Source organism: Pseudorasbora parva, chromosome 20, assembly GCF_024679245.1.
Source record: "Pseudorasbora parva isolate DD20220531a chromosome 20, ASM2467924v1, whole genome shotgun sequence".
Taxonomy (NCBI): Eukaryota; Metazoa; Chordata; class Actinopteri; order Cypriniformes; family Gobionidae; genus Pseudorasbora; species Pseudorasbora parva.
In genome coordinates, this window is record NC_090191.1 from 35599329 (window position 1) to 35625736 (window position 26408).

Below are 26408 nucleotides of genomic sequence, written 5' to 3' on the forward strand. Positions count from 1 at the left end.
TTTTATATTTTTACAATATGACAGCTTTTTGTATGATTAATAACACGCAGCCTTGGTTAGCAGATGAGTCTTCTTTAAAAACATTAAAAGTCTTACCGCTCAAACTTTTGACATAGTTATGTGTGTGTGTGTGTGTGGCTGAAAGATGACTGCCTCAGTTTTAAATATATACAAGTTTATATAAATAAGTATAACATTTAACACAGGTTAGTGTAATTTACCAAAAAAAAACATGAAATGCTGTTCGTCTTTTAATTTATTTGCATATAAATAGAGTGCATATAAGTGCACATAGAATAACATCATTAGGCAGGAGCCACTGCATGCATTTACTTTACATTAGACATTTATGTTTATATGTGTTAGACAATAAATGGGTAAATAGAATATAGGCCTATATTGATTCCATCCAATCTGTGAGGTTAGTTGCAAAGCTTCTTTATCCACTATCTCTTCTAGGAAAGGAATTTAAGCATCTGTTAATTACTGACAAATACTTACATGTTATGAGCTATTATGAAATGTTTGTTACCAAACTGTAATTACAGCAGTGTATCTGACCAATGAGAGTGGAGAATTCGAGAAAAGGCGCGCCCCCTAGCAGCATCAGCAGCCCCGCCCCTGGTGACGTAACGCGCTCAGCTGTGCGGTAAACAGCGGCGGCGAGCCGAGCGGCTGCGGACTGATGTCGACCCCTTCGCGGGGACGGACAGACAGCATCAGGAAGCGACATGCCCGCTGCTGCTCCTCACCCGCTCGTCTTAAGACCCTCTGACACCCTCATCTCCACCACCTCCACCCTGCGGCACTGATGAAGCCTCCCCTGTCAAACCCACACCGGGCCGAAGGGCGGATAGAGGAGAGAGAGGATGTACTGGCGCGTCGGGTTCGCCTGGAGCCGCTCCTGCGCCCTTGAACTGGGCCGGAATAAGAGTTTCTCGCTCGGTTTGTGCGGCTCCGAGGAGCCTTTTTCGTTGTATGGGTACATCATCGCCTACCCTCTGCAGGAGTACGGGGGGATCATGGCTGCGCTAGGATCCGACTCCTGGTTGAGGAAAACGCTCTACATCACCGGGGGCGCGCTGCTCGCCGCCGCTGCATATTTGCTACACGAGCTGCTTGTCATTAGGTAGATCTATCTATCTATCTACCTTGTAATTGTGAAATTTGTTATTTTCATGTTTTCATATGTCAGCTAGGCTATGTGTTGTTATGACACTTAGTGATGGAGTGAGAGGGGCATGAGAGAGGCATAACAAGGTCTTTAACAACGAAAATACTAACTAAATTAATATACTGGACAAGTCAACACAGTGCAGTCCATTCATTATCCTTCGCTGAGGACGGGTGAATGAATACCTGCTAACCCTGCATTTTGAGCAGGATGCGAGAATGGGATGCTATTAATTTCCTTGTCTAAAGCGTGAATGTTGACATGTTGATCTATGCTCTTTCAAGGGCACGGTTGCAGGCCCAGAGGATGATGTCTACTTGTGTTGTTGTGATTGGACAGAATGACCTTTATCGACCCCTCGTGAGACCATGTAAATAGTGACCCGTCATTATAGCGATCAGACATCGTGAATCGGGTTTAATTCTGTGCTTTTGCTTCATCTCTGACCTTTGCAGAGATGGCAGGTATTCAGCAAAACCTCTCAGGTTACATCCTATTCGATTCACACCAGCTATTGATTCAGGCATGCATTACACAAATATAATAACGTATGATTAATTGTTTTAAGTTTATACATAGAAGAAAGAAACTGAAGAAAGCTAATGACTGTGATGCTTCCATGAATTTCAGCACTAGTAAAGCGGACAGCGACTAAATCCTGTTGACAGAAAACATTGAAAAATAAACTCAGAACTTGATGTTTCTGTCGCATTTTGAAACAAAATAGATCATTTGTGGATTTGAGGAACTTGTTGAATTAGTATATGTGTGAACTGTTTGATCTCCATTCATTTCTGTTACTCATCTATTTGTACATTTATGCTTTTAGCAGAGGCTTTTATCCAAAGCGACTTACAAAAGAACAAAGCATTCAACAAAGAACAGTTGAAGTACACAGTGCCAGGTTTATTAGACAACTAGATTAGGAAACACGCTAGGGAAGAGAAGAAATTCTGAATTAGTTTTAAGTGTGTGTGTAAGTGCACTGGTTAAAGTGCATTAAGTGCATATATTTGCTGCCCTGTAGGAAGGAGCAGGAGTTGGACTCTGAAGACGCCATCATTCTGCATCAGTTTGCCCGGCCCAAAACTGGAGTCCCTAGCCTGTCCCCCTTCTGCCTGAAGATAGAAACCTACCTGCGCATGGCGGACCTTCCCTACCAGGTATCCAACTATGATGTCTGAGATTGTGTTCTGAAAAGAGATGGATGTTGTGGTGATTTTCAAGCTGTTTTCTCCTCAGAACTATTTTGATGGGAAGCTGTCTCCTCAAGGGAAGATGCCTTGGATCGCGTACAATAAGGAGCAGGTGTGCGGGACTGAGTTCATCATCGACTTCCTGGAGGAGAAGCTCGGCGTGAACCTCAACTCCAGCCTGAGTCCTCAGGAGAAAGCCATCTCACGAGCAATCACCAAAATGGTGGAAGAACACTTCTACTGGTGAGACTGAGCTGGTTTTCCTCCAGCTGGGATTTGAACAACCTTCTTCAATTTTTCATTACATTCGGGTCAGATACATTTCATACTAAAGGTGGATTACAACTTAAACATGGCTGATACTGTAAAGCCTGACATATGAAACAATAGTCAGAAAAAAAGTGGACTGTTCATTTATCAAACCTTTTATACAAACTATATGTGTGTTTTTTTTTTGTTGGTTGCACATCATATTTGTTACATCACGCTGATATAGAATGATATAATGAGAATATGGACCTTATATTTAAGGGACCTCAGTTTTATTTAGAAGCCCAAACCGAGCAAAAATATGCAGATGTTATTTTTATGACAAAAAAAGCTTGCAGCTTGTTATATACAACTGTGAGATCTATAACTGTTTAGCAGACTACATAAAAAGCACATATACATATCAGTTATCACTCTATACCACTCTATATGGTCTTAGTTAGATGATATATAAATGCTTAGTTTTATGATCAAACAGATGTTTTTTTTCATTGTGCTATCAAAACATATAATGCAATGCAATATAATGAATTTAATGCAAACATTTATCAAAAGCTATTTGATTCTCAGATTTTAACATGATTTTTCACAGCAAAAAAAAAACTCCATTAGACAAGGAGGGGTATATTTTTTACTTGCTAAAAAAGCAAAAACTATCAATCAGACGAAATAAGGCAGGTTTTCCAGCAATGTTTTGATCATGTTGATAATTTAGAGCCCTTAGAAATCTCTGTAAATCTCTATTAAACTCTATAGGGTTAAGTACGATTTTGGTTAGGCCTACTTAAAAAACCTCAAATGTGTTGATAATAAAGATGTGTGTTTTGTTTTAGGACGATAGCATACTGTCAGTGGGTGGATAATGTGGAGGAGACGCAGAAGATGTTAGCCACAAATGGGCCACTGAGTGACCTGCTCAGGTGGATCTTGAGTCAGGTAAACGGCGGCATCGTGAAGAGAGAGATGTACGGGCACGGGATCGGACGCTTCTGCAAAGAGGACGTTTATGCTCTGATGGAGAAAGACATGCGCACCCTTGCCACACTCCTTGGTATGTTATCAATGTCTGAGGCATGGTTTATGAGCTTTATAAAAATGATTTATGGCATTTTAACGATTTAGATCATTCTTAGTGACTGAGTCCAGATCACTTTTAGTTATTTAGTCTAGATCATTTTAGATCAGGGATGGGCAAACTCGGTCCTGGAAGGGCCAATGTCCTGTAGAGTTTAGCTCCAACCCTAATAAAACTCTGCTTTCTCTGATTACTGCTTTCTAGTAATCCTGAATACATCGATGAGCTTGTTTAGTTGTTTAATGATTATGTTTGGGGCAAATCTCTGCAGGACATTAGCCCTCCAGGACCGTGTTTGCCCATCCCTGTTCTAGATCAATCTGGAGAGTTCAGAGCTTTTGAAAGATGTTACAAAATAATGCAGCAATGGATCTGTGCTGCCCTCTAGTGCTCAGCCTTGCTTTAATGCTGATTCTCCAGTACAAACATAAACACTGCTAAATTAAGACACAATTACAATTGGTAATTCAAAGTGAAAGCAAAACTATTTTTCTTACCTCATTGACATATTTTTTTCTTGCTTTAAACATACTCACTTAATTTTTACAAGTGTTAACCACAAAAAGAAAATTAGCCCATGATTTACTCACCCTTAAGTCATCCTACCTAGGTGTATATGACCTTCTTTTTTCAGACTAATAAATTCGGAGTTACTTTTAAAAAGTCCTGGCTAATCAAGCTTTTAATGGCAGTGATTTGTTGTCTCCTTTATGAAGTTCATAAAAGTGCATCTATCATAAAAGTGCATCATATAATTGCTCCACACGGATCCGGGAGGTTAATAAAGGCCTTCTGAAGTGAAGTGGCGCGTTTGTGTTAGAAAAATGACTAACTTCCGATGGAAAGCCGTACAAAATTCGACTTAAGGCAAAGGATGACTTGAGGGTGAGTAAATCATGGGCTAATTAAAATTTTTGGGTGAACTAACTAAATATACTCATCTTTTTTAGTAACACTTAATAAGGCTTCATTAGTTAACATGAACTAAGATGATACAGTACTTCTACAGCATTTAGTGATATTTTTTAATATTAATTAAAGCTTTTACTAATACATTATTTAAAAAGATTTATTGTTTCATTGCAACGTTTCGATCTTTCGATCTTCCTCAGGCATCTGATGCCTGAGGAAGATCGAAAGATCGAAACGTTGCAATGAAACAATAAATCTTTTTAATTGCGAGTTGATAGTGTGCGGGACTTCTCCTTTTCATTTGATGATAATAGGCCTGTTTTGTCCTGCTCTCCTACGCACCTATCACACACAGGTGTGCGACGTTTATGTGATTACTAATACATTATTTAAATTAAAAGTTGTATTTGTTAACATTAGGTAATGCACTGAAATAACATGATCAAACAATGAACAGATGGATTTTTATTAACTAACATTAACAAAGATTAATAAAAAACTGTAACAAATGTATTGCTCATTGTTAATTCATGTTAGTTAAGACATTAACTAATGTTAACAAATGAGACCTTATTGTAAAGTGTTACTGATATTTTTAATGTAAAACAAGACAAAAACATCAGAAGTGCACATTTTTTAAGTGCATAATCCTTAAACTAGATCCTACTTTTCCTACCGGTGAATAATGACGTTTTATATGAGCATAGTTCATATATTCGAGAGTGGAATGTCAAGCTTTGTTCATTAGGGTGATTTACTATTACTCAACATTTGTGGTAGAGACAAGAATGATCATATGGCTTGTTGAGCTATTATTATTTTTGTACTAAATGGACAAAAAATGTCCTGAGCCACTAGAAAACACATTAAAAGTATGTTTACATGACAACAATGTACTACTAAAAACGGAAAAGCTTATATAATTCAATTTAATGATAATTTCTCGCACAGGTAATAAAAAGTATCTAATGGGCCCGAAGCTTTCCACAGTAGATGCTGCTGTATTTGGTCATCTTGCTCAGGCCATGTGGACTCTCCCTGGAACGCGTCCAGAGCAGTTAATCAAAGGTGAGTTCAATAACTTGTGCTTTTTTTTGAATGGGGAATACCGTCACATAAATATTCATGTGTTTTGAGCATATGAACTGACTGAAGCTGTTTCCTCGGCACAGGTGAGTTCATCAACCTGGCCATGTACTGTGAGCGAATCCGCCGGAAATTCTGGCCGGAGTGGTTTGTGGATGTCGACGACCTTTACTACGACGGACTGAGTGAGGAGCCGGATTCTCCTTCCCAGCTTCCGGATTTGGGTCTCTACTCGCGCGGTGACAGCTTCCAGGAGCAGGACAGCACTCTGTCGCACCACAATACACCGTCACCGGACAGCGACATCACCGGACGCTCTCTGTTTGATTCTGACATGGACACAGAATGCTCGGAAATGGAGCAGTTGAAGTGATAAACACACACCCTTTATGATGTATCTGCACGGGCCCCGCCCCTTTGTCCTCCCACAAGCCCTTTAGCAGGGGAAGGGCTGGTCAAATTAAAATGTTATCGTGGTGACGTGGCGACTCTGAGCAAGGGATGGCAATAAGGCAGATTCTGACCATTTTTATTTGAGAAAAGAGAGGATTTTATTCAACGAAAGGAAAGGAAAGGAAAGACCAGGCCAGGCCAGAGAGAATCCAGATCAACATGAAGAAGGAACATCAAACAGAATTATAAAAATGGATGGAGTAAAAAGGAGTGAATGACACTTCAGCTGAATCACTCCTCCCACAGTGTGACATCATCACAGTGCTCGGAAATGACATCATCACATGTGACCACCTCCCACTTACCATGTGTGTGTGTGTTTGTAGCTAAACAGCATTTCTTACATCTTGGGATTTATTATTATACTGGTAGTCAGACAGAAAGAAGGATTTTAGGTGATGATTGAAATGTGTAGATACTTATCATGTGAAACACCTCGACTAATTTAGGCGGCACAATATTTCATAGTCCATCGTAAATTAGAAGCTCGGTAGGAAAGACCAGAAAATGCAGAGAATGAAAACTTATGGATGATTATTTTGATGTTATCAGAAATCGGCTAATGTTTTTTTTTTTTATGTTCTCAAAACCATTGCTGCAATCTTGCCATACTTATGCAAAGCATTAATGAATAATTCACCCAAAAATGGAAAATTATTAAATTAACTGTATAACATAGACATTTGAAAGAAAGTTTGTTTTTTTCATATAATGGAAACATAGTGACCAGGTTCACTGTCATCCTTAAAAAAATACCCCACAAAATTTAATTAAAGCATTCTATGTGTGCTTTATTTCAAATCTTCTGAAGGTATAGTTTAGCTTTATGTGAGGATCAGATTAAATCTTCCCCGCCACTGCAGGTCTCACATAATTTATTTGTGCACCGTTAAATCATAACAAACAATTCTATTTTTATAGAATGCAGTATGTTTATCTGTGCACATTATTATGCCTATGTTTTTTTATTTTTATTAATGTGCCCTCTAAATCTTTAACCAAAATAACTTACCCTCCTCTTGTAGCAACATCTCTTGTCTTCTCTAATGACGTGTTTACTGGCGCGAGGGCGGGGCAACATGTCACTCACATGAGATCGACCAATAGAAACCCACAATCAGTTCTCCATGGAAAAAGTCCCGTCCTGTTTTTTTCTTTATATTCTTATATATAAATCACAATAGTGAAGAAAAGATGTTTACAACTTCTCTATTATGTCGACTTTAACTTTACACATGACGGGATGTTAAACGTCAAGTTTTTTGGGTGAATTATACATTGTAACAAATTTGGTGAATATAAATATAAAACTGATAAAAATTAACTTTTTGGGTGTTTGCAGTGTGTGTTCAGTTACAATGTGTAAATGAAATGCAGATTTTTATTCTTTATTTTTTTTAGGTTTATCATATAAACAAAAAGGAAATATGTATTATATTTGCATCCGCTTTTCGGAGTAAGTGTAACTGCATGAACTGACGGCGTTATTGGACTTTTAAGGTAATCGCTAAGCTGCCTACTATTTTTTTATTGTTGACGTCTTATTCAATTTTAATATCCGAGTTTTAGTGAGAAGGGAAAAAACTTTTAGGTAATGATCTGCATATGCGATGGACGCTCTTCTGAAGGCAACATGAGTAAAACAAAATAGGCTAACGTTACCTTAACCGGAAGCGATGCAACCTGTTTGACAGAACACGGAAGTTTGTTACGTAGCATAGCATAACCGTATTTAAATGTTTATCATGCGACTGTCATGTGTATGCAGCTGTGCTGAAGGTGTAGGTAAAAACATAATTTGTGTTTGTCGATCAGCAAACACTTCTTCAGATGGTTATCTGTGATTGTGCAACAGCGACCCCTGTGGACTGAATCTTGACTTACATTGCAGAAAACACTATATGCAGCGCTTACAGAAGGGAGGAACATAACACAATACAGATGACGACAGACAGCTGATACCAATGTGTGTGTGTGTGTGTGTGTGTGTGTGTGTGTGTGTGTGTGTGTGTGTGTGTGTGTGTGTGTGTGTGTGTGTGTGTGTGTGCGTGCGCCTTTGTTTATATTATTGTTACATTGTGTGGACCAAATGTCCCCATAAGGATAGTTAAACCTGAGATCACCTATATTGTGAGGACCAGCCAGATGAGTTTTTTTTTTTAGAAAGTAAAAATTGAGAATGATTCCTTTGATGGGTAGGTTTAGAGGTAGAGGCAGTGTAGGGGGATAGAATGTACAGTTTGTACAGTATAAAAACCATTACGCCTATGGAGAGTCCCCACAAAGATAGTGAACCAGACGTGTGTGTGTGTGTGTGTGTGTTCATCTGCTGCATGAGTGAGTCACTGAGTCATCGTTACACACACTCACAGGAATGATCTCCCAGGGGCTGATGCACACCCAATGTCACATACAAGACGAGAGACTTGTATTATTTTCTGTTCTGTGGTGAGATATAATCTTTATCTTGCTGTGCCATACACACATCCTTCCTGTTACCACAAATGCCCTTTTAATGTCTTGAACGTAATCCGGCATTAAGACGCTGTCTATCGAGCTCTTATAAGAAAGAATAGTAAGTGTCTCGACATCTGTATGCCTTTTAAATGCAAATTTATATCCGATGTTTATCAAACACAACAAATTTGCCAAAAATGAATAGGAAATGTGTATGAGAAACCATTTTTTTATACAAACATAAGGTTCATTAACTGGTGCTTTATTAGAAAAAGGATACTGTTTGAAAAGGGTTTGCATGCCATTATTTATTTATTTTAAAGTGCATAATTGGCAGCCAGTCTGATTAAAACTATCGTGTTCTTTCTTAAGATGTTTGTTGGTTTGTTTGTTTATAGTTTTCTTGATTGTGCCTTTTTCTGTAAAACAAACAATTATTATATTTTTTTTGTGTACTGTTATCCTGAACCACTTGACCACTTTTTTATTTATCGCTTATGATTGATTTTATATTTTTAATGCATCAAAAATGACCTATTGTTGACATTGAATTGAAGTTTTTTTCCCTTGAATATCTAGTTTCAGCTCTGCGAGCTGTGTTTTATGTTAGATTATACTGAATGGATTTCAGGCAATGTTCACTTTTCAAGGCTAGTGTTTAAAAACTCGCTTCAAGGGTTAAGACATATTTAATGCTCCCTTGTTGAATTGTATTTTTTATCATCCATTCATGACAATCTTGTTATTTATCTCACAAGACTCATTACTCCACTTATATGCCAAATGTGATGGAAATATGGCAACAAACAGATGGAACAATGTTGTAAAGGCAAAGGTAAAAGTTAAAATATCTCTAATGTTTTCTCACAGGTGTGTGTGTGTGTGCTTATTTTCGAGCCATACTGCAGAGTCTGTGTTGTGTGTATCATGACCCTGGTGGATTTATGATTTATTATGGGCTAGATCATATTGGGGAGGGAGGGGTTGTGTACATGAATGATCACTGTAACAGGGAACCAAAATTGTTAAAGATACTCAAAATATTTCATGAAATATAGCTGTATTAAATAAAATGCTTCTGGTTGTATGTTTGTTTTTTGATTACACTTCATTCTTTAAATCTTCTTTACTAATACACATTATTTAGAAAGTTTTTATACTATTATTTATTTTCTTAAATACACACAACTATTTAAATAATGAATTACTATAGTGGCACAAATGGGGGATGCTTAACGGTGAAATTAAAGCTAAATTATTATAAATGATACATTTTATTGTGCTTGTTATAGGTTTCATTGTTTGATTTATTTAGTTCAGCTAGTTGATATTGTAGATTGATTGGCGGATCTGTGAGGCTGTAACACACATCAGGTGAATTTGCATAGGTTTGTTCAAAGGCAGAAATAAAATCCAACTTAAGAGTGCATAACATTTGTTGATAAAGCTTGACAAGTTGATATGCAGCCTTAAGCAATCCAGAGTGATTGATCCAAAGGTTTTAAGTGCCACCAAAGAACTTTCCAACACTAAGAACTTTTTCTCAAACATGTCACTATCAAAATTATTCACAAACAATATACATTTACTTAAAGGGATAGCTGCCACCCACACACACAAAGAATGTAATTATATATTTTTTTACCCTCGCATTGTTCTAAACCAGTATGTTTCTTTGTTCTGTTGAACAGAAAAGAAGATATTTTGAAGAATGTTAACCAGACAGTTGCTGGTTCCTATTGACTTCCATATGAAAAACATACTATGGAAGTCAATGGGGACCGTAAATTGCTTGGTACACTCTTAAAAATAAAGGTTCCAAAGGTTTTTTTTTTTGGTTACCAATGCCATAAGAAGATTTTAATTTTGCCCAAAGAACCTTTCAGTCAAGTGTTCTTAAAATAACCCTCCCTCTTAGTATGAGGACTATTCTACAAATCTGAAGAAATCTTTTCCACAATAAGGAACCTTTTGTGGAGTGGAAGGTTATGTGAGTGTTTAAGGTTCTTCGTGGAACCACTTGCCAATAAAGAGCCTTTATTTTTTTTTAGAGCATTGGCCTAACAAAAACTCTGTGTCAAACAGAAGAAAGTAACTCATACAGGTTTAGGGTGAGTAAATGATGACATCATTTTTATTTTTTGATGAACTATGCCTTTAAGACTTGCTGGGTTTTAGCATGTTATTATAACCATACAAATCTTCAAATGCAGGCTACCATCTGCACTGACAACACACAGGCAAGATGAGTGACTAAAAATTGTATATTTACAAAACACATCGCCAAGTTCATATTCCACGACTTTATATCTGTTTCTTTTGACTAAGCAGATCAAGGAAACAGATCAACTGTAGAATCTGTATTCCACGAAGGGTTGCTCCAACACACTTTGTCAATAGATGGCGCTCACAGCACATACTCGCAGTGAGAGGACACACACACACACACACACACACACACACACACACACACACACACACACACACACACACACACACACACACACACACACACACACACACACACACACACACACACACACAAACAGGCGCGCGAATGGGCACGTTCCATAGATTTCAATTGTTTTTATATGCAGCTATAGTTATAAGTTAAAACTAGCCATAAACCACACACTAAACCTAACCCTATAGAAAATAGTCTGAATTTTTACAATAATAATAGGCTCAAATAAATCATATACATTTATTTACATTTTTTTAAAAACCAGAACTTCCCCAAAATTTAGGTAATGGGAGTTATTGTCAGATTTAGCTCATTTCTGTGCACAAATTTGACGCCAGAATATTAAGCAGCCTAGGTGGCCTACACACGCGCGCGCGCACACACACGCACAAATGCGGGTTTTTCAAGGCAGTCGAAATCTCCAAGGCCTTAAGATACACACATTAAATAGGCCACAACAAATAAATAAAACGGACACCTAGTGTGTTTTTCTTTGTTTTCCTAAAATTGTTCATTGGTGAAGCAGTCCATTAATTTTATAGCCGATGCTATTTGGAAAGACCGCCTGACATAGCCTACTAAAACAAAATAAATTATATTAGCCTATAGATTTCTGACATTCTTAGTAGTATGCTATTTTGTTTCTTTTCCAATATTTGGAATTATTTGGAATATTAAAAAAGAGTCATGTTTAGCCTGTATCCAGAATAGCATGATAAAATATTCACGCAGTAGCCTAGCCTACGTCTCCGTTCTCTCGTTTGAACCCGTCTAATCCGTCTTCATTACGAGTGAAATGGCAAACATTTGCCTCCATGGTCACGTAGAAATCGAAGCGAAGGAATTGCAACGGGCTGCAGTGGATCTACAGCATCATCACATCCGAGGCCAAGCCTCATGTTCAGATCATGTGTGAAACAGTGAATCCGTTTGTCTTGAGGATCTTCATTCACGGGGCATATAGAGATTCATGAGAGGCACTTCGTTATAGAAAAATGTTTTCATTTAATGACAAAAGGCTTTTAAAAACTGTGCAATTTTTTCTGTCAAAACCAAAGACGTAACTGGCCTCAATAGGGCACACTGACAGCTTGTGCTTTGGCAGTGCCAGGTTAAGTGCACAAATATACAAGTATTCACAGAGCCATAGAAAATTAAAAATCCACGCACAATGTCCTTGTTTTTCGATGCAGGCCATCAAGTAATTGTAACACAGCTGGTGTATTTCTCGTTTAAAAAAGAGAGATAAATTTGGGATAAACAAGAAACACAAACAGATACAAACATGTTGAGGCTTATACATTTAGCTGACACACAAAATCACACAATGTTACTATAGTAAAAACTGGGCAAGAAACACTGGCCTCATTATTATTATCATTATTATGATTAGGCTGTTATTATTATTATTATTATTATTATTATTATTATTATTATTATTATTATTATTATCATTATTAGGCTGTTATTATTATTATTATTATTATTATTATTATTATTATTATTATTATTATTATATTAATATGCTTGTAGGTGTTTTTAAATCTTGATATTTATACGCCATAAGCGTTCCTAGGACAAATACATTTTTATCTGTGATGTGAAACATCAGAATAATACGATTCTATTTGGAATTCTTTTAGATTTCCTAAATCAGACACACACACACACACACACACACACACACACACACACACACACACACACACACACACACACACACACACACACACATACATTATATATATATATATATATATATATATATATATATATATATGTATATATATATATATATATATATATATATATATATATATATATATATATATATATATATATATATATATATATATATATATATATATATATATATATATATATATATATATATATGATAAAAAGCCACTGTCTCAAATCACGGACGCTTTTGGTGTATGCTTATGAAAATGCAATCAACATGTCAAGAAAAACCCAGTGTTAATTACAAAGAGCTTGTATCATTTAATTTAATTTGCGGATAGACATTTCGATGTGATCCAGCGTGTGCGGTTCTGGGGAAGGGTTTTAATGTTTCCTCGGGCCTCTGTTTTGCACCAGCAGTGTGAATCCGTGATCTGCATGAAATCGCGCTGCTTTGCCAGTGAACAGCGTACAGCAGCAGCACTTGGCAGCCTTTGTTGTGACCGAAATTAGACTTTTAGAGAATTGGTCACATTTACAGTGATACTCTTATACATGTTAATATAAAGGCTACATAATAGCCTACATAAATATAAATAATAATAATAAAAAAAAGTATTATTATAGTTTTCTTAATTTTGTGTATTAGTAGTCTATATTTGGATCATTTTATTTTGGCTAAATAATTAATAGCTATTTAGTTATTATTATTATTAATATTATATATTATTAATTATTATTATCATTACTATTGCCATTTATATAAGAAGGGGAATGAATAGCAGATATATTTTAATCAGCAATAAACATTTTGTGATCATGAATATCTAATAATAATAATAATAATAATAATAATAATAATAATAATAATAATAATAATAATAATGTAGCATTTGCCATTAATATTTGCATGAGAATGAATAGCAGACATTGCACCGGATTAATTTCAATCAGGAATAAACCTTTTGTGGTCATGAGGGGAAGATGGCGCGCCCCTGACGCCTTTTTCACAGCTTTCGGTTGGAAGTGATATGATGCTTTCACAGATCCCCGGACTTGAAAAAGAAATCTCTTAAATAAAAGTATATATACGTTCCCTCTTTAGGTTCAGTCGCGGCGCAACGCCTCGGTTTTGCCAGAGCGTGTGTTTTCTCACGCCCGTGACCGTATATTGTTCGCGCAATCACGCGCGCCCCGCGCCCTCGGAGGTGCCACACACAGAGACGCTTCATCACCGTCGGTCCGCCCCGAACGGGCTTGTGGCCGGGACAAAGAGACAGTCGATTATTTATCAAGCCGCCTCTTTCTCACGGAACAGGTGTCTGCTCCCCGTGGTGAGGCGAGGCGTCCCCGTACACATCCTCGTTCCCGGCCATCGGTCCGTTTTGGGGCGTCATTCGCTTCTCCTTTTGCCGCCGGTTGCAGAACCAGACCCGCACCACTTCCTTCTCTAGCTGCAGGCTGTCCGCCAGCGAGTTGATCTCCGACGCCCCGGGCTTCGGGCACTTGAGGAAATGGCTCTCCAGGGCCCCTTTGACACTCACCTCGATGGAGGTCCGCTTTTTCCTCTTCCTCCCCTGCGCTGCGATCTTATCCAGGCTGGTCGGGCTTCCCGAGGTGGAGTCTGCCTCCTCCAGCCATTTGTTGAGCAGGGGCTTGAGTTTGCACATGTTTTTGAAGCTCAGTTGGAGCGCCTCGAACCTGCAGATGGTGGTCTGGGAGAAGACGTTGCCGTAGAGGGTGCCCAGCGCGAGCCCAACGTCCGCCTGCGTGAAGCCTAACTTGATCCGGCGCTGCTTGAACTGCTTGGCGAACTGCTCCAGGTCGTCGGAGGTCGGCGTGTCCTCGTCCGAGTGCAGGCTCTGCGGGTGGCCGTGCTCGCTCAGATGCGGGCTGTGGTGGTCCTCGTGGTGCATCCCAGGCTCGCCGTAACCGGTCTGAGAGTAGATCAGGCTTTGCCCGTTGGAGGTGCTCATGCTTGGCATATGCGCGGTGGTGGTCGCGCGCCAAACGCCTGCCTCGTGATGCTGGCTCTGCTGCACCAGATGCGCTTGCCTCGGCGAATGCTGCAGCTCCTCCACTGGCTTAATGTCCTGCTCGCCCAGCGGGCTTGCGGGCCACGGCGACCCCTCTCCCCCGTGAGACAGTGCCGCCGTCAGCCACTGGTGCGCGTGGCCGAGCGTGCTCCCGCTGCTCTGCAGGGTGGTGTACTCGCTCTGCAGAAGGCTGTGCGCGTCCCTGTAGGCCGGCGGCGGCGTCTGCTGCATGCTGCCGGGCTCCGAGCTGGACGTGAGGATGCTGTAGTGGTTGGACGCCGCGGTCGCCATAGTTTCCACAGCTACTCTGTGCCACAGGCGGCTCCCCAGCGCGCCAGAGCCGCGAGGACGCAGAGGCGCGCACCTGAGATCCGCCTCGCGCTGCTGTCTATTGGTCAGGACCGCTTGACAGATGTGGCAGAGGCGCGTTCATTGGTCGCAGTAGATTCGACACAGAACCCCCATCCCATTGCGCTCTCCTGAAAACAAGCACAGAGGGATCAGCAGTGACAGGGCGCAGTGGGCGCAATGGGCTCCAAAGGTATCCATCCTGGCTTTCATTAAGTTTTTCATCAAGTTTAAATGTTTCAGTTCAAAATTATTATGATGCTGTAAGGTAATTATTTTGCTGTTGTTTAAAAGATAGTAGCTAATGCCAATAGAATAGATTAATTAATTCTGACGTGCATTCGTTATTATTGTCTATTTTATTAGTGTTGTACAATAAGGGCTAACGTTTTTTTTTTTAATTAATCCTAAAAACTACTAAATAAAAAAAAAATTAGTAGGCCTATTTGTATTAGGCTACTGCCTATATTTTGTGTATGGCTATATTTCAAGTAAACAAAGAAAAAAGACAATACAACGGTATATAACGTGTTTTATATATTTATATCTTATATTTAGGTAAAATAAGTGGATGAAAACAAAATGCTTTTTAACGATAAAAATGTATAAAAAGACACGTGGGTGCATAACATGTTTAATATTGAAAAAAAACAGAATAAACGAGAAATGCCATCGTCATCATTATCCTATGCCTTTAACTTATCTATTTGTGTAATTTGTGTTTATGAGTTTCATGAGATTTCATTTTCTTCATCAGTAATTAATTCAAAATGGTTGAAAAAGTGCAGTGAGCTTTAACTTTTAAAAAAAACGTTAAAAATGTAAGTTCAGTCAAATCAATTAAACTGAAGGTTTTAAGGTAAATTCGAACAAGTTCTCAACCTAATTTTATGAGCACAACCAAATCATCCTAATAATAATAGAGTTCAATGAAATTCAAAATAAAGTGCTTACAGTGTCTATGGAGATTCAGTCTGACTCTGAGCATATTTAGGAATTTATAGAGCAATTATATCATGATAATTGTATATTTTTGTATTTAAGTTGTTTGCATTTAATTTTCATGGTTGAAATAACTGCACTCTGTGTTCTGATAGGATTTCTGAGTCTGTGTGCCTCTCACATGGCTCAAGGAGGGGGCATATTTCTCGGGCCCCTGTCCGTTGCCATGGGGAGAGGTGAATGAAACAACGCCGCCCACGTCACAGCTGCTCGAGCCTTTTCTCTCTCTCTCCTCGCGCGCATAAAGCCCATTTCAAAGCCTGAAAAGCGCATGCAGGGCATCGTAGGGCCGCAGGGCCGTAGGGCCAGTGAGAGGTGAATGGCAGACTCTACCGCCACCCCAGCCACAGCCTTTTGTAAACATGCACCCACACACACTTCTCTGGACACATTCTTTGCACTCCCTTGTAATGCACCTCAATGAAAACACCTAAAAGACACTGCAGTGTAAAATATTCCACACAAAACAACAACAACAACAACAACAAAAAACATAGAGTGTAGATTGCCAAATGCTCATGAGTTTTGGTGAGCGGTCGTGTTAATTGAGTTGTAATTTTAAGATTCAGAAGCTTTAACACAGTCGTGCACGGCCAAGCAGAAAACACATTAGCTTAATAAAGTAATATGCAAACTATGGGCTGTTCAATTACACATCCTAATAACACATAAACGATGCTAGACCCGTTACAGGGGCCTAGCGTTTACTATTATTAAACAGTTATCTCTCTGGTATAGTTCCTCCAATCGCTGTTTCAGAGAATACGAATTAATGGTGAATAATCTGAGCAATAAATTAGCTGTAATTATATCGACCCTGTGCTGGAGTTATTTAATTTCTCATGACTTAATTAGATAGGACTGTTGAGTAACTAAATGTTCCAATTCAAAACATGATCATCATGGGGATTTGTCTTTTTATACTTTTTCTTATTCATAGCACGAACAGAACACTCTGGTAACACTGAGCGCCCTTTACAGACATTACAGACATTATTTAGTTGATGTACATTATGAATAACTTATATGTGAAAATAATATAAAAACAATTAAAAATGTTTTTTTTCCTGTGGCATAATATTATATATATATATATATATATATATATATATATATATATATATATAAATTATTCTCTTGCTCCAAGAGAATAATTTGTATGCATGTAATATGAGGAAAATAAAAAAACTGAATATTTCATAAATATTTTACACAATAAATACACATTTTATATATATATGTGTGTATTTATTGTGTAAAATATTTATAAAATATTCAGTGTTCTTTTATTTTCCTCATATTACATGCATACAAATTATTCTCTTGGAGCAATAGTAAAAATAGCCTATGAAGAATATGACATGGATAAAAAAAGAAGAAGAAAAAAAAAGTATAATAATATAGTAAAAAAGAAAAATATATATAAATACATTTCAGAATATACAAAATAAGGTACATAAAATGTTCACTATAAAACATATTTCGGTAACCCGTTACAATAAGGTCTCATTTGTCAACATTAAGAAACATAAGCTAACCATGAAAAATACATTTGTTACAGTGTTTATTAATCTTTGTTAATATTAGTTAATAAAGTCCTTCATGGTTTGTTCATGTTAGTTCATGGTGCATTATAATGTTAACAAATAAAACTTTTGATTTTAATAATGTAGTAAATGATGAAATTAACATGAACTAAGATTAATATATGCTGTAGAAGAATTGTTCATTCTTAGTTCATGATAAATAATTAACTAATGTTACCAAATTAAACCTTATTGTAAAGTGTTACTCATATATCTATAAATTGATAATGTTTTGTAATAGAAAGTGCGTTATAATACAGGAAAAAGCTTCTCATTTTGTTATTGCTTGTTTGTTATTGTTTTATAACATTTGAAATAAAGTACAGTGAAAAAAAAAACAATTGCAATTTCTTTCATTATATATCGCACTGTGTTTCACTGTTTTGTTTTCTGTCTGTGACATGTAGACTTTGAGTTTGAACGTGTGTGTATAGGGGGTTTGTTTGGGGTTCACCTGTGCTAGATACAAGGGGTGGATGAGCTCCTACAGACCCTCATTCACATGTAATTAGTCTGCACAAAGGGCTCGTTAAATCTGTAATCCCACATGCCTCCTCTCCCTTTGATAGTGTTGGTCAGCTGTGAGCGAATGGCTATTATGCTCCTTATAAAAGAGGGGCAGTTCAGCTCTCTGTATTAAGGCCCCCACTGTGCACAGCAAAACTGGGGTCAACAGCACCCCAAACACACTGTGTCACACACACATACATGCAGCAGAAACACTGTCTCATCACATGTGTCATAAGATCAAACCCTGCAGTACAGCACCCTTAAGAAACCACCTGTTTCTATTATATTATAGTGTGAAAGTGAATCTTGAATAAAGCTCTTGGCAAGCACAATGGCAAAATTGTATATTTACATACATTTTAAACAGACAAAGCTTTAGAAAACTGTTCCGTCATTAATGAATAACAACACAGGATCAAATGAGTAACACTCTAGTAACTACTTTTAACTAACAAGAAACTTTGATTAACGAATGAGTAAGTAATGTAGTTCACTATTAGCTAATCAGTAACTATGATTTTTTTCTCATACCTCCCAGAGGACTACTAAGAACTACTACATATTCAGGTTCATAATTAATGTGAATAATGCATAAATAATTAATTCTAAAGTGAAGGTCATGGTAACCCACTAGCGATGACTCAAGTATACAGCAAATCCTTCAGAAGGAATCACTAATGATTTGGATCAGTATTCAAAGTGAAAGCATGATAACTCCCTAGTAATGACAGAAGTCATTGTAAGCTTTTTGAGGTTTTTGTACGGTTTTGGATGGTAATTATTTTCAGTGGATTTGGTAACACTTGATTCATTCCTAGTGGGTTACCATGATCTTCACTTCAGAATACCGATCGAAATAATTAGTAATTCCCACTAAATAATTTATAGTAACGCTTGGGTTACACTATCAAATTCCAAACAAAGCTTTTAAAATCAAAAGCTTACAATGACTTGAGTTATTAGGAAGTCAGGCTTTTCACTTTAGAATAATAATCCAAATAATTAGTAATTCCTTCTGTTTGGTAATACTTGAGTTAATGAATTGCATTATTTACATTAATTATGAACCTGTAGCTCTTAGTGGTCCTGAGAGGTATGAAAAAATAAATAGTTATTGATTAGCTAGTGAACTACCACATTCAATTTACCAATTTGTTAATCAGAGATTCTTGTTAATATTGTAATGTTTAAGTGCAGTTGCTCATTAATGATGGAACAGTGTCACTTTAAATGTAAATATTACAGTTTTGCATAAACTTTTTTAAGCAAATATCATAGGGTTCCGTAGGCCTACTCAATGTTGTATTGAATATATTATTAATAATATTAATAATAAAACTTCTCTTGCTCTCTTTCTTTCACAGCCAGGGCCGATAGCTCCCTCACTTTTATTAGGTAGCTGTTTAAATATGCATAATTTTGAAGCCCAGTGGTTATATCCATTATTACAACAAAAATGCAGAATTACATACATTTTTCATGAGGGTGTGAGATTCGAATGGGGTTATGCTTCTGTCCTTTCTATGGTCTGAGCATTCAGAATTTAGCTCCATGTCTGGTGTGATGTTCTTGTAGAGCATTTGTGAGGATTATGTATTTTCTGCCTAATTGTGACAAACATTTGGCGCTGGTTGGAGTGAGTGGGAAAATGACATTGCATCATCAGATTAAGTAGGTAATCCAGAGGTGTCTGTGTCTTCGGCTTTGTGTGGGAGGATATAATGAACACACTAATTAGGGGTATTATTTAGATAATGGGTGTAAATCTTTGTCTGAGTAGCTTAGGCAGTTATGATAAAACTGTAATGTGCAAATCCAAAGTCATTAAGATATTTAGTTGATTGTCCAAGATCTTTGGAAGGCGGCTAACTGATACCGCTGATTGATTCCCCTGTTCCCTGAACTTTTATGACTTGATGGAAAAAAAATCTTAAGTCTCTTTCTCCTGTGCTCAGAAGCAGGACTCTGGTTGTTTAATGGCTGATTGGATTTTACCGCCTTTGCAACAGACCATTAAAAATCCACAGGGATGTTTTGCTCCTCTTGCATCCTGATCTGTTCTCTAAAGATGTGAGAGTATAAATATAAGAGGTTGTGTTTTCAGGGTCACTGTGGCTTTAAATATATCTTCCAAATGGCGTCACATGACCTTTCCTCATCATTTTAGCTATAGGGGAAAGGCTACTTGATTCTGATCGGTCAATATCTGCCATCAGAATTGGACGTAACTGAAACAAGTAATATAAACATAACCAGCGCCATCTTGCATCTCAGTTAGTGATTGTCATGCAAATCACCTAAGTACTTTTTTCAGACTTACCCAGAACAAGTAAAATAATTAAATAAAATGATCATTTATAGGAGAATTTTAACCATTTCAACTCTGCACCCCAATATTGCATTATCATTAAATCATTTAAAATATGCTGCAGAGCTGAAGTGGATAAACATCTCAATATTAAATCAAAATGTCATGTTCAAGGAAACAGATGACTGTGCATAATTTTTACATTCATGAATTTCAGCATAATATTCCAAGGATGCCAGAACTTTGAAATTATCATTCTGTTGGCATTAAAACACTCATGATTCCAGAACATTTGAACTCTCCAAATGTATGAACGTTCCGATTGTACACTGTAAAAAATTGTTCAACAACCTTTATTAAAATATTATTAAAAGATTTTTTAAGTATATTGGGTAATTGTTTTATTTCTGATGATGCAGTGAAACATGCCAAATAGTGCTATTTTCATGATTTATCAAATTTTTTTATGTGGTTCAGATACAAAAATATTTTGAGTTTCTATTTATTAAACAAATTTCCTTCATTGTATCAACTCAAATTTTTAATTTCAATAAACTCAAAATTTTAAGACAACTAGGTTACTTACTTTTTTTTAAGTTAAACCAACAAAAAACAACCAAATTTTTTTACAGTGTAGAACATGAAAGCAAGAAACTTAGCATTAGAACATCTCAGTCAATGTTCAAGAAGGTCGACATAAATTTCAACTTTCTAGAACATTAGAACTCCCTTAATTTGTCCTCCGCATCAGAATATTTCAGTGAACAGTAAAAATCTATTAATATCATCCTCGAAACAAAGGGTAGTCAACACTCTAGAACATTATAAAAGTCTATGAATCATCTATCATTTTTAAAATGTTACTTATTTTAGAATGTTCAGAGTACTAAGTTCGAATAATGATAAAATGAAATGTTCCAAGAATAACCAAGATTTTTTTTGTGTTCAGAGATTTTAAGTGTTCAGAGAAAATTCACAAATAACTTTTTCATAACTTAATGGGAACATTACCAAAATATTCTTAGGATATTTTAGAATTTAAACATTCTAGAATTTTAGAACTCTTCTAATGTGTTGAGCATCAGAAGATTCCAGGGCTCTAGAACAGTAAAATTATCTTCATGTGTGAATGTCAGCATCAAAATACCTCCAATGTTCTAGATGTCTAATGTACACATAAATGTCGATATAACTCTCCTAATATGCCTTGAGCAACAGAACATTTCAGTGATGTAGATAAGCAACATTCTATTAATGTGTGAATATCAGCATCAAATCACCTCCAATGCTCAGGCATACATTTCATTTTTTTACAACATTAGAACTCCCCTAATATGTCTTCATGCATCAGAACATTTCAGTGATCTAGAACAGTAAAATTATATCAACAACAAAACATCTCTGATTTAGAATATTAGAGAATAAGCTTTCAGTAGGAAAATAAATATGTGAACTTCAGCTGAAGAACAATACAAGGATTCTAGAGCATGCAGATTTTCCTCATGTACACTCTTTTAAAATAAAAGTTCCTTAAAATAAAAAGTCTCTAGAACCATTTAACAAACAGTTCTTAGCCAGTTTGAAGAACATTTTAATATTCCAAAGAACCATTTTAAACTATAAAGAACATTTTGAACAATGAAATGGTTCCGATGTTCCTTATGGAGCCATAGATGCTGATAAATAACCTTTATTTTTAAGAGTGTATAAACAACTCTCTTCATGTGTGAACTTCAGCATCAGAACATTCCCATGATTCTAGAACATTAGAACTCCCATCATAAACCTCAGACCACTCACATAATTCTAGAAGAGTACAATCCTGAAAGCCCTTGTGGATCGATAGAGATGGGCTAACCTCCGATTAAACCCAGATTTCAACCCCGGTCTGTTTCTCTAGGGATTTATACAGAAGTATATCAGTCCAGATCAATACAGCTGTCTGAACTAGGGGTTAAAATGGCTGTTAATCTATCCAGTTGAACACTGATGGTCACACTAACAGCTGAAGAAGGGCTGAATCTGTGCACATGCAGAACCAGAACAAGTTAACAGCCAAACCCAGGACAGACAGCAAAGATAGACTGTGTGTGTGTGTGTGTGTGTGTGTTTGGCTGTTAGCGAACACTAAATGGTCTAAATGCACATTAAAAGAATAATACTTCTTTGTTTGGAACTTTCCCCTCTGACAGGGAACGTTCTGGCAAGGTTATCTTATGTACAAATGTTCTTCTACGTTTATTCAGTTAAGTCAGTTCAAATTTATCTGGTCATCAATAATGTTCTCAAAATGTTAGAACATTAAATTTTTCTCTGAAATGTTTTAGTTGGAAGTTTGTCTAACATTTTACTACATTAAATGTTGCTACTTATTTCAGAATGTTCTGAGAACATCAAAAGTAATGTTCCCATAATGTTCGAATACATTTTGAATGTTCAGAGAACATTCACAAATATGTTTTTTCATAACTTAATAGGAACATTACCAAAAACATTCTTAGGACATATTTTTGTTATCATGGTAAGTGTGTGGGCAAGTAGGGATTGAAATACATCTTATGTACATTATATGCATGCAAAAAGGTGTGAGACAAACATCAAATTCTGTTTTCTGTTCTTTTTTTATACAGATTTTCTCTCTTTCTCAGCTCAAGCCTCACTAAAGCATTCACCACGTTTAGGTCACTTTCCCAAGAGCCTGTCTCCCCCTTCCCAAACAGATAAAAAATAGAGAAAGAAGGAAAAAAAGAATTGAGTGGTTTAAGGCAGGACACCATCTGTCCTCCGCCATAAAGGACCAAGGACATCTTGCAGTGTTTGTGTGTGTGTGAGTAGGAGGGTGAGATTGTGAAGTGGTTTGCTGGCCCAACAGAGGGGCTAGAGGTGAGAGATTTGGAGAATGAAGGGGTGAAACAGAGAAAGGCTGAGTGGCTGTTCACAGAATTCCTGCTAAGAGTGAAGCAGTCTGCACTGTTGCTGGTGCTCCATTTAAAGCTGCCTGTGTGTGTGTGTGTGTGTGTGTGTGTGTGTGTGTGTGTGTGTGTGTGTGTGTGTGTGTGTGTGTGTGTGTGATTAGTGGACCCCCAATTGTTAGCGATCTCCTAAAGCTGCCTCTTGCAGCTGTGACCCCCATGACCCTGTGGCACCATGGCAACCGTGAGACCTCCATCCTCTCCCAAAACTCTTCTTAGTGTCCAGTGTCTAAAAGACCTAATCTAAAAGACCAAAATGTTTAAAATATAGGCAAAACTGGGCTCATTTTACACCCAAAAGGGGGATTTAACATGCTATAAAATAACCATTTTTGGCTTCCCAAAGAACCTTTCAGTGAACCTTTCACTGTTTTCTTAGTGTGAAGAACATTTTAAAAATCTAAAGACCTTTTTAAACTAAATAATCTTTTGTGGAATGAAAAGGTTCCAGTGATTTTAAAGGTTCTTCATTGAACCATTGATGAATAAGAGTAAACCAATAGCAGTATAAGAAGTTGTAACCTGTTTCAGTTTTAAAGCTACACTGTGTAACTTTTTTAGTTTATTCTTAGCTAAAAACACTTAGTTCTTTCAAAGATATATGTGCTCATTAATTTATATTTACTTCTTTCAAGTTATAAAGTATTCTCGTAAGTTTATAATATGCCATTGAAAATACATACGGGTGAGGGGTTCGAATGCCGGTCGCCATGTTGCCCCTCCATCTTGAAAGTACATTAGCCAAAGAGGACATACCCATAAATTCAATTGTCGCCTTTCGCGTTTTAACACTGTCACTTTTTACACTGTAAACCCGAATAAGTTGGCAAAACTCAAAAATTGAGGTAACCAATTAAGAAATTTTAAGTTGAAGTAAGCAGAACATGCAGATTGTTTTATAATCATTTTAATTGCTCTGAACTTGAAATATGTAAGCTAATTCATACATTTAATGTCATCTCAAAATTTTAGTAGCGAAAACTTGACTAGCTTTGACTAGCTAATTCAATAAATGCCACCTTGCTAATTGGTTACACAATGCTTTCATAGCATTAGTGTAGCACTTGCTAAATGAGGACAGCAGTATGATACATTTATCATATACATTTTCTTGAACTAAGCTCATGCTCTACTTGTCACCATGATGGTGAAGCCCCAAAACCCAACATAACAGAAAAACCTCTAAACTAGCATAACAAAACTTTAAACACTGCTAAATCTCCAACTTATATTTATCTTGTACAAAAACATAATATAAAACTTAATTTTGGCATTTACTGTCCCTTTTGAGTGTCATGGTAAAACCAGCCCGACCTCACGAAAATGAGTTTTGCCATGCATGGACGCGGTTTTTCGCGTGCATATGATACACACTTTATGGCTTATTATATGCACGAACCCCCCACCCCACCATCCTACCCAAGAACATGTCATATACACGCCATAAAGTGCGTATCACATGCACGCCAAAACTCATTTTGGCATATACATTCCACGAGATTGCACACTTGTACTATTGATACTCATTACCATGTGATCGTGTTGGGCACTAGCAACGCCAAGGTCATGGGTTTGATTCCCAGGGAAAGCAAGAACATACAATAATGTAAAAATGTGTACCTTGAATGCAATGTAAGTCGCTTTGGATAAAAGCGTCTGCCAAATGCGTAAATGTAATGTTGAGTTGGGTCTACTCAAACCAATTGATCATTTTGAGCATTGGGATTTGCAGTGTATGCACTTCTGAGTGCACCCCCCCCCCATTTAAATGCCTCTTTTTACAGTAACTTACAGTGCATTCTGGGTTTACATTTTGTCTGTTTATGCATTCCTTGGGGACTTAACCCATGACCTACAGCTCTACAGAAACCCAAAATGGCAGTTGACAGTATTTGCACTGTTGACAATATAACATGACACTGTCTCAGTTTTGATGAAGGTTTCCGAGACATATTAAACGTGTTTGCTAATATATGTAGAATTGAACTACTGGTCTGTCTTAAAGTAAATGTTTAAAGGGAGCATACAGCAGTCATGTTTGAAGAAACCAGCTGCCTTTTTCAGACAAAGAGACACTGGGAAAAATGCAATTGAATGGTTGATTAAAACTCATCTTCTCTTTACCATTAAGTTTCTGCCTAATAGGTTACACCAGTTATATTTACTACTGCAACAACCATCATAGATTAACATGAGAACCCCTTAGAAAAACTTTTGTTTTGACAATAGTGATGGCTGATTTTACAGTATTTTTTACAGTATAGTTTCTATGGTAAATTTTTAAGGCGAGGACAGCAGAAGTGAAAAATGCATCTGTGATGATATAGTTTGTCTTCATCAAACAGAAAGAAATAAAGAAAAATTTATGAAATAGCCGTAACGGAAGGGGAACAAAGTGCCATGACACATGTGCCGTTCCAATACATTTTTATACACAAAGCAATTTATGTACACACACATTACACACACAGCTAGCACCTCCTGCTAATGAGATGGTTCTTCTGCTCAAAACAGTCAGTGTGTGTTTAATGAAAAGTGGTGTGTGCGTGTTAGTGTGTGTGTGTGTGTGTGTGGGTGTGTAAAATGAAAGTGTAATTACTTTGTGTATATTAACAGATGTGCTCTGTTTGCCATGGTCCAGTGCAAACGGACCGAGAGCTGTTTCATGAGATTGTGTGTGTGCTAATGTGTGTGTGTCTATGATGGCTGTGAGAATACTTCATAAATTCACTTGCATGTCTGTGGAGGTCAGTGTGTCTCATAACGACCCGTTAGCAATAAATGCTAACACCTTTTATTGCTAAAATGCAGCCATTAAAATGCAGCACCAAGTGTGTCTTAATGTAAACATTATAAACTAATGCTCTTTTGGGATA

The 26408-nt window shown here is 37.1% G+C and overlaps 2 protein-coding genes across 2 annotated transcripts; one reads left to right on the forward strand and one right to left on the reverse strand.

Annotated features, from left to right (window-relative positions):
- The first annotated feature begins 596 nt into the window (after nt 1–596).
- On the forward strand, nt 597–9658 carry faxca (failed axon connections homolog, metaxin like GST domain containing a). Its single transcript, XM_067427979.1, has 6 exons — nt 597–1129; nt 2202–2337; nt 2417–2613; nt 3474–3691; nt 5579–5695; nt 5800–9658. The coding sequence occupies exons 1-6, from the start codon at nt 870–872 to the stop codon at nt 6084–6086; spliced, it is 1215 nt and encodes a 404-aa protein (XP_067284080.1). The 5' UTR covers nt 597–869; the 3' UTR covers nt 6087–9658.
- A 3339-nt stretch (nt 9659–12997) lies between these two features.
- pou3f2a (POU class 3 homeobox 2a) lies at nt 12998–15342 on the reverse strand. The gene has a single exon (XM_067428176.1). The coding sequence runs from the start codon at nt 15095–15097 to the stop codon at nt 14078–14080; it is 1020 nt and encodes a 339-aa protein (XP_067284277.1). The 5' UTR covers nt 15098–15342; the 3' UTR covers nt 12998–14077.
- Between the last annotated feature and the right edge of the window lie 11066 nt (nt 15343–26408).

Bases quoted from the DNA above. Each gene is read 5' to 3' on its own strand.
- faxca (XM_067427979.1), top strand. From the start codon at position 870: ATGTACTGGCGCGTCGGGTTCGCCTGGAGCCGCTCCTGCGCCCTTGAA. The intron at 1,130-2,201 runs GTAGATCTATCT...GCTGCCCTGTAG, and splicing joins CACGAGCTGCTTGTCATTAG to GAAGGAGCAGGAGTTGGACT. The intron at 2,338-2,416 runs GTATCCAACTAT...TTTTCTCCTCAG, and splicing joins TGGCGGACCTTCCCTACCAG to AACTATTTTGATGGGAAGCT.
- pou3f2a (XM_067428176.1), bottom strand. From the start codon at position 15,097: ATGGCGACCGCGGCGTCCAACCACTACAGCATCCTCACGTCCAGCTCG.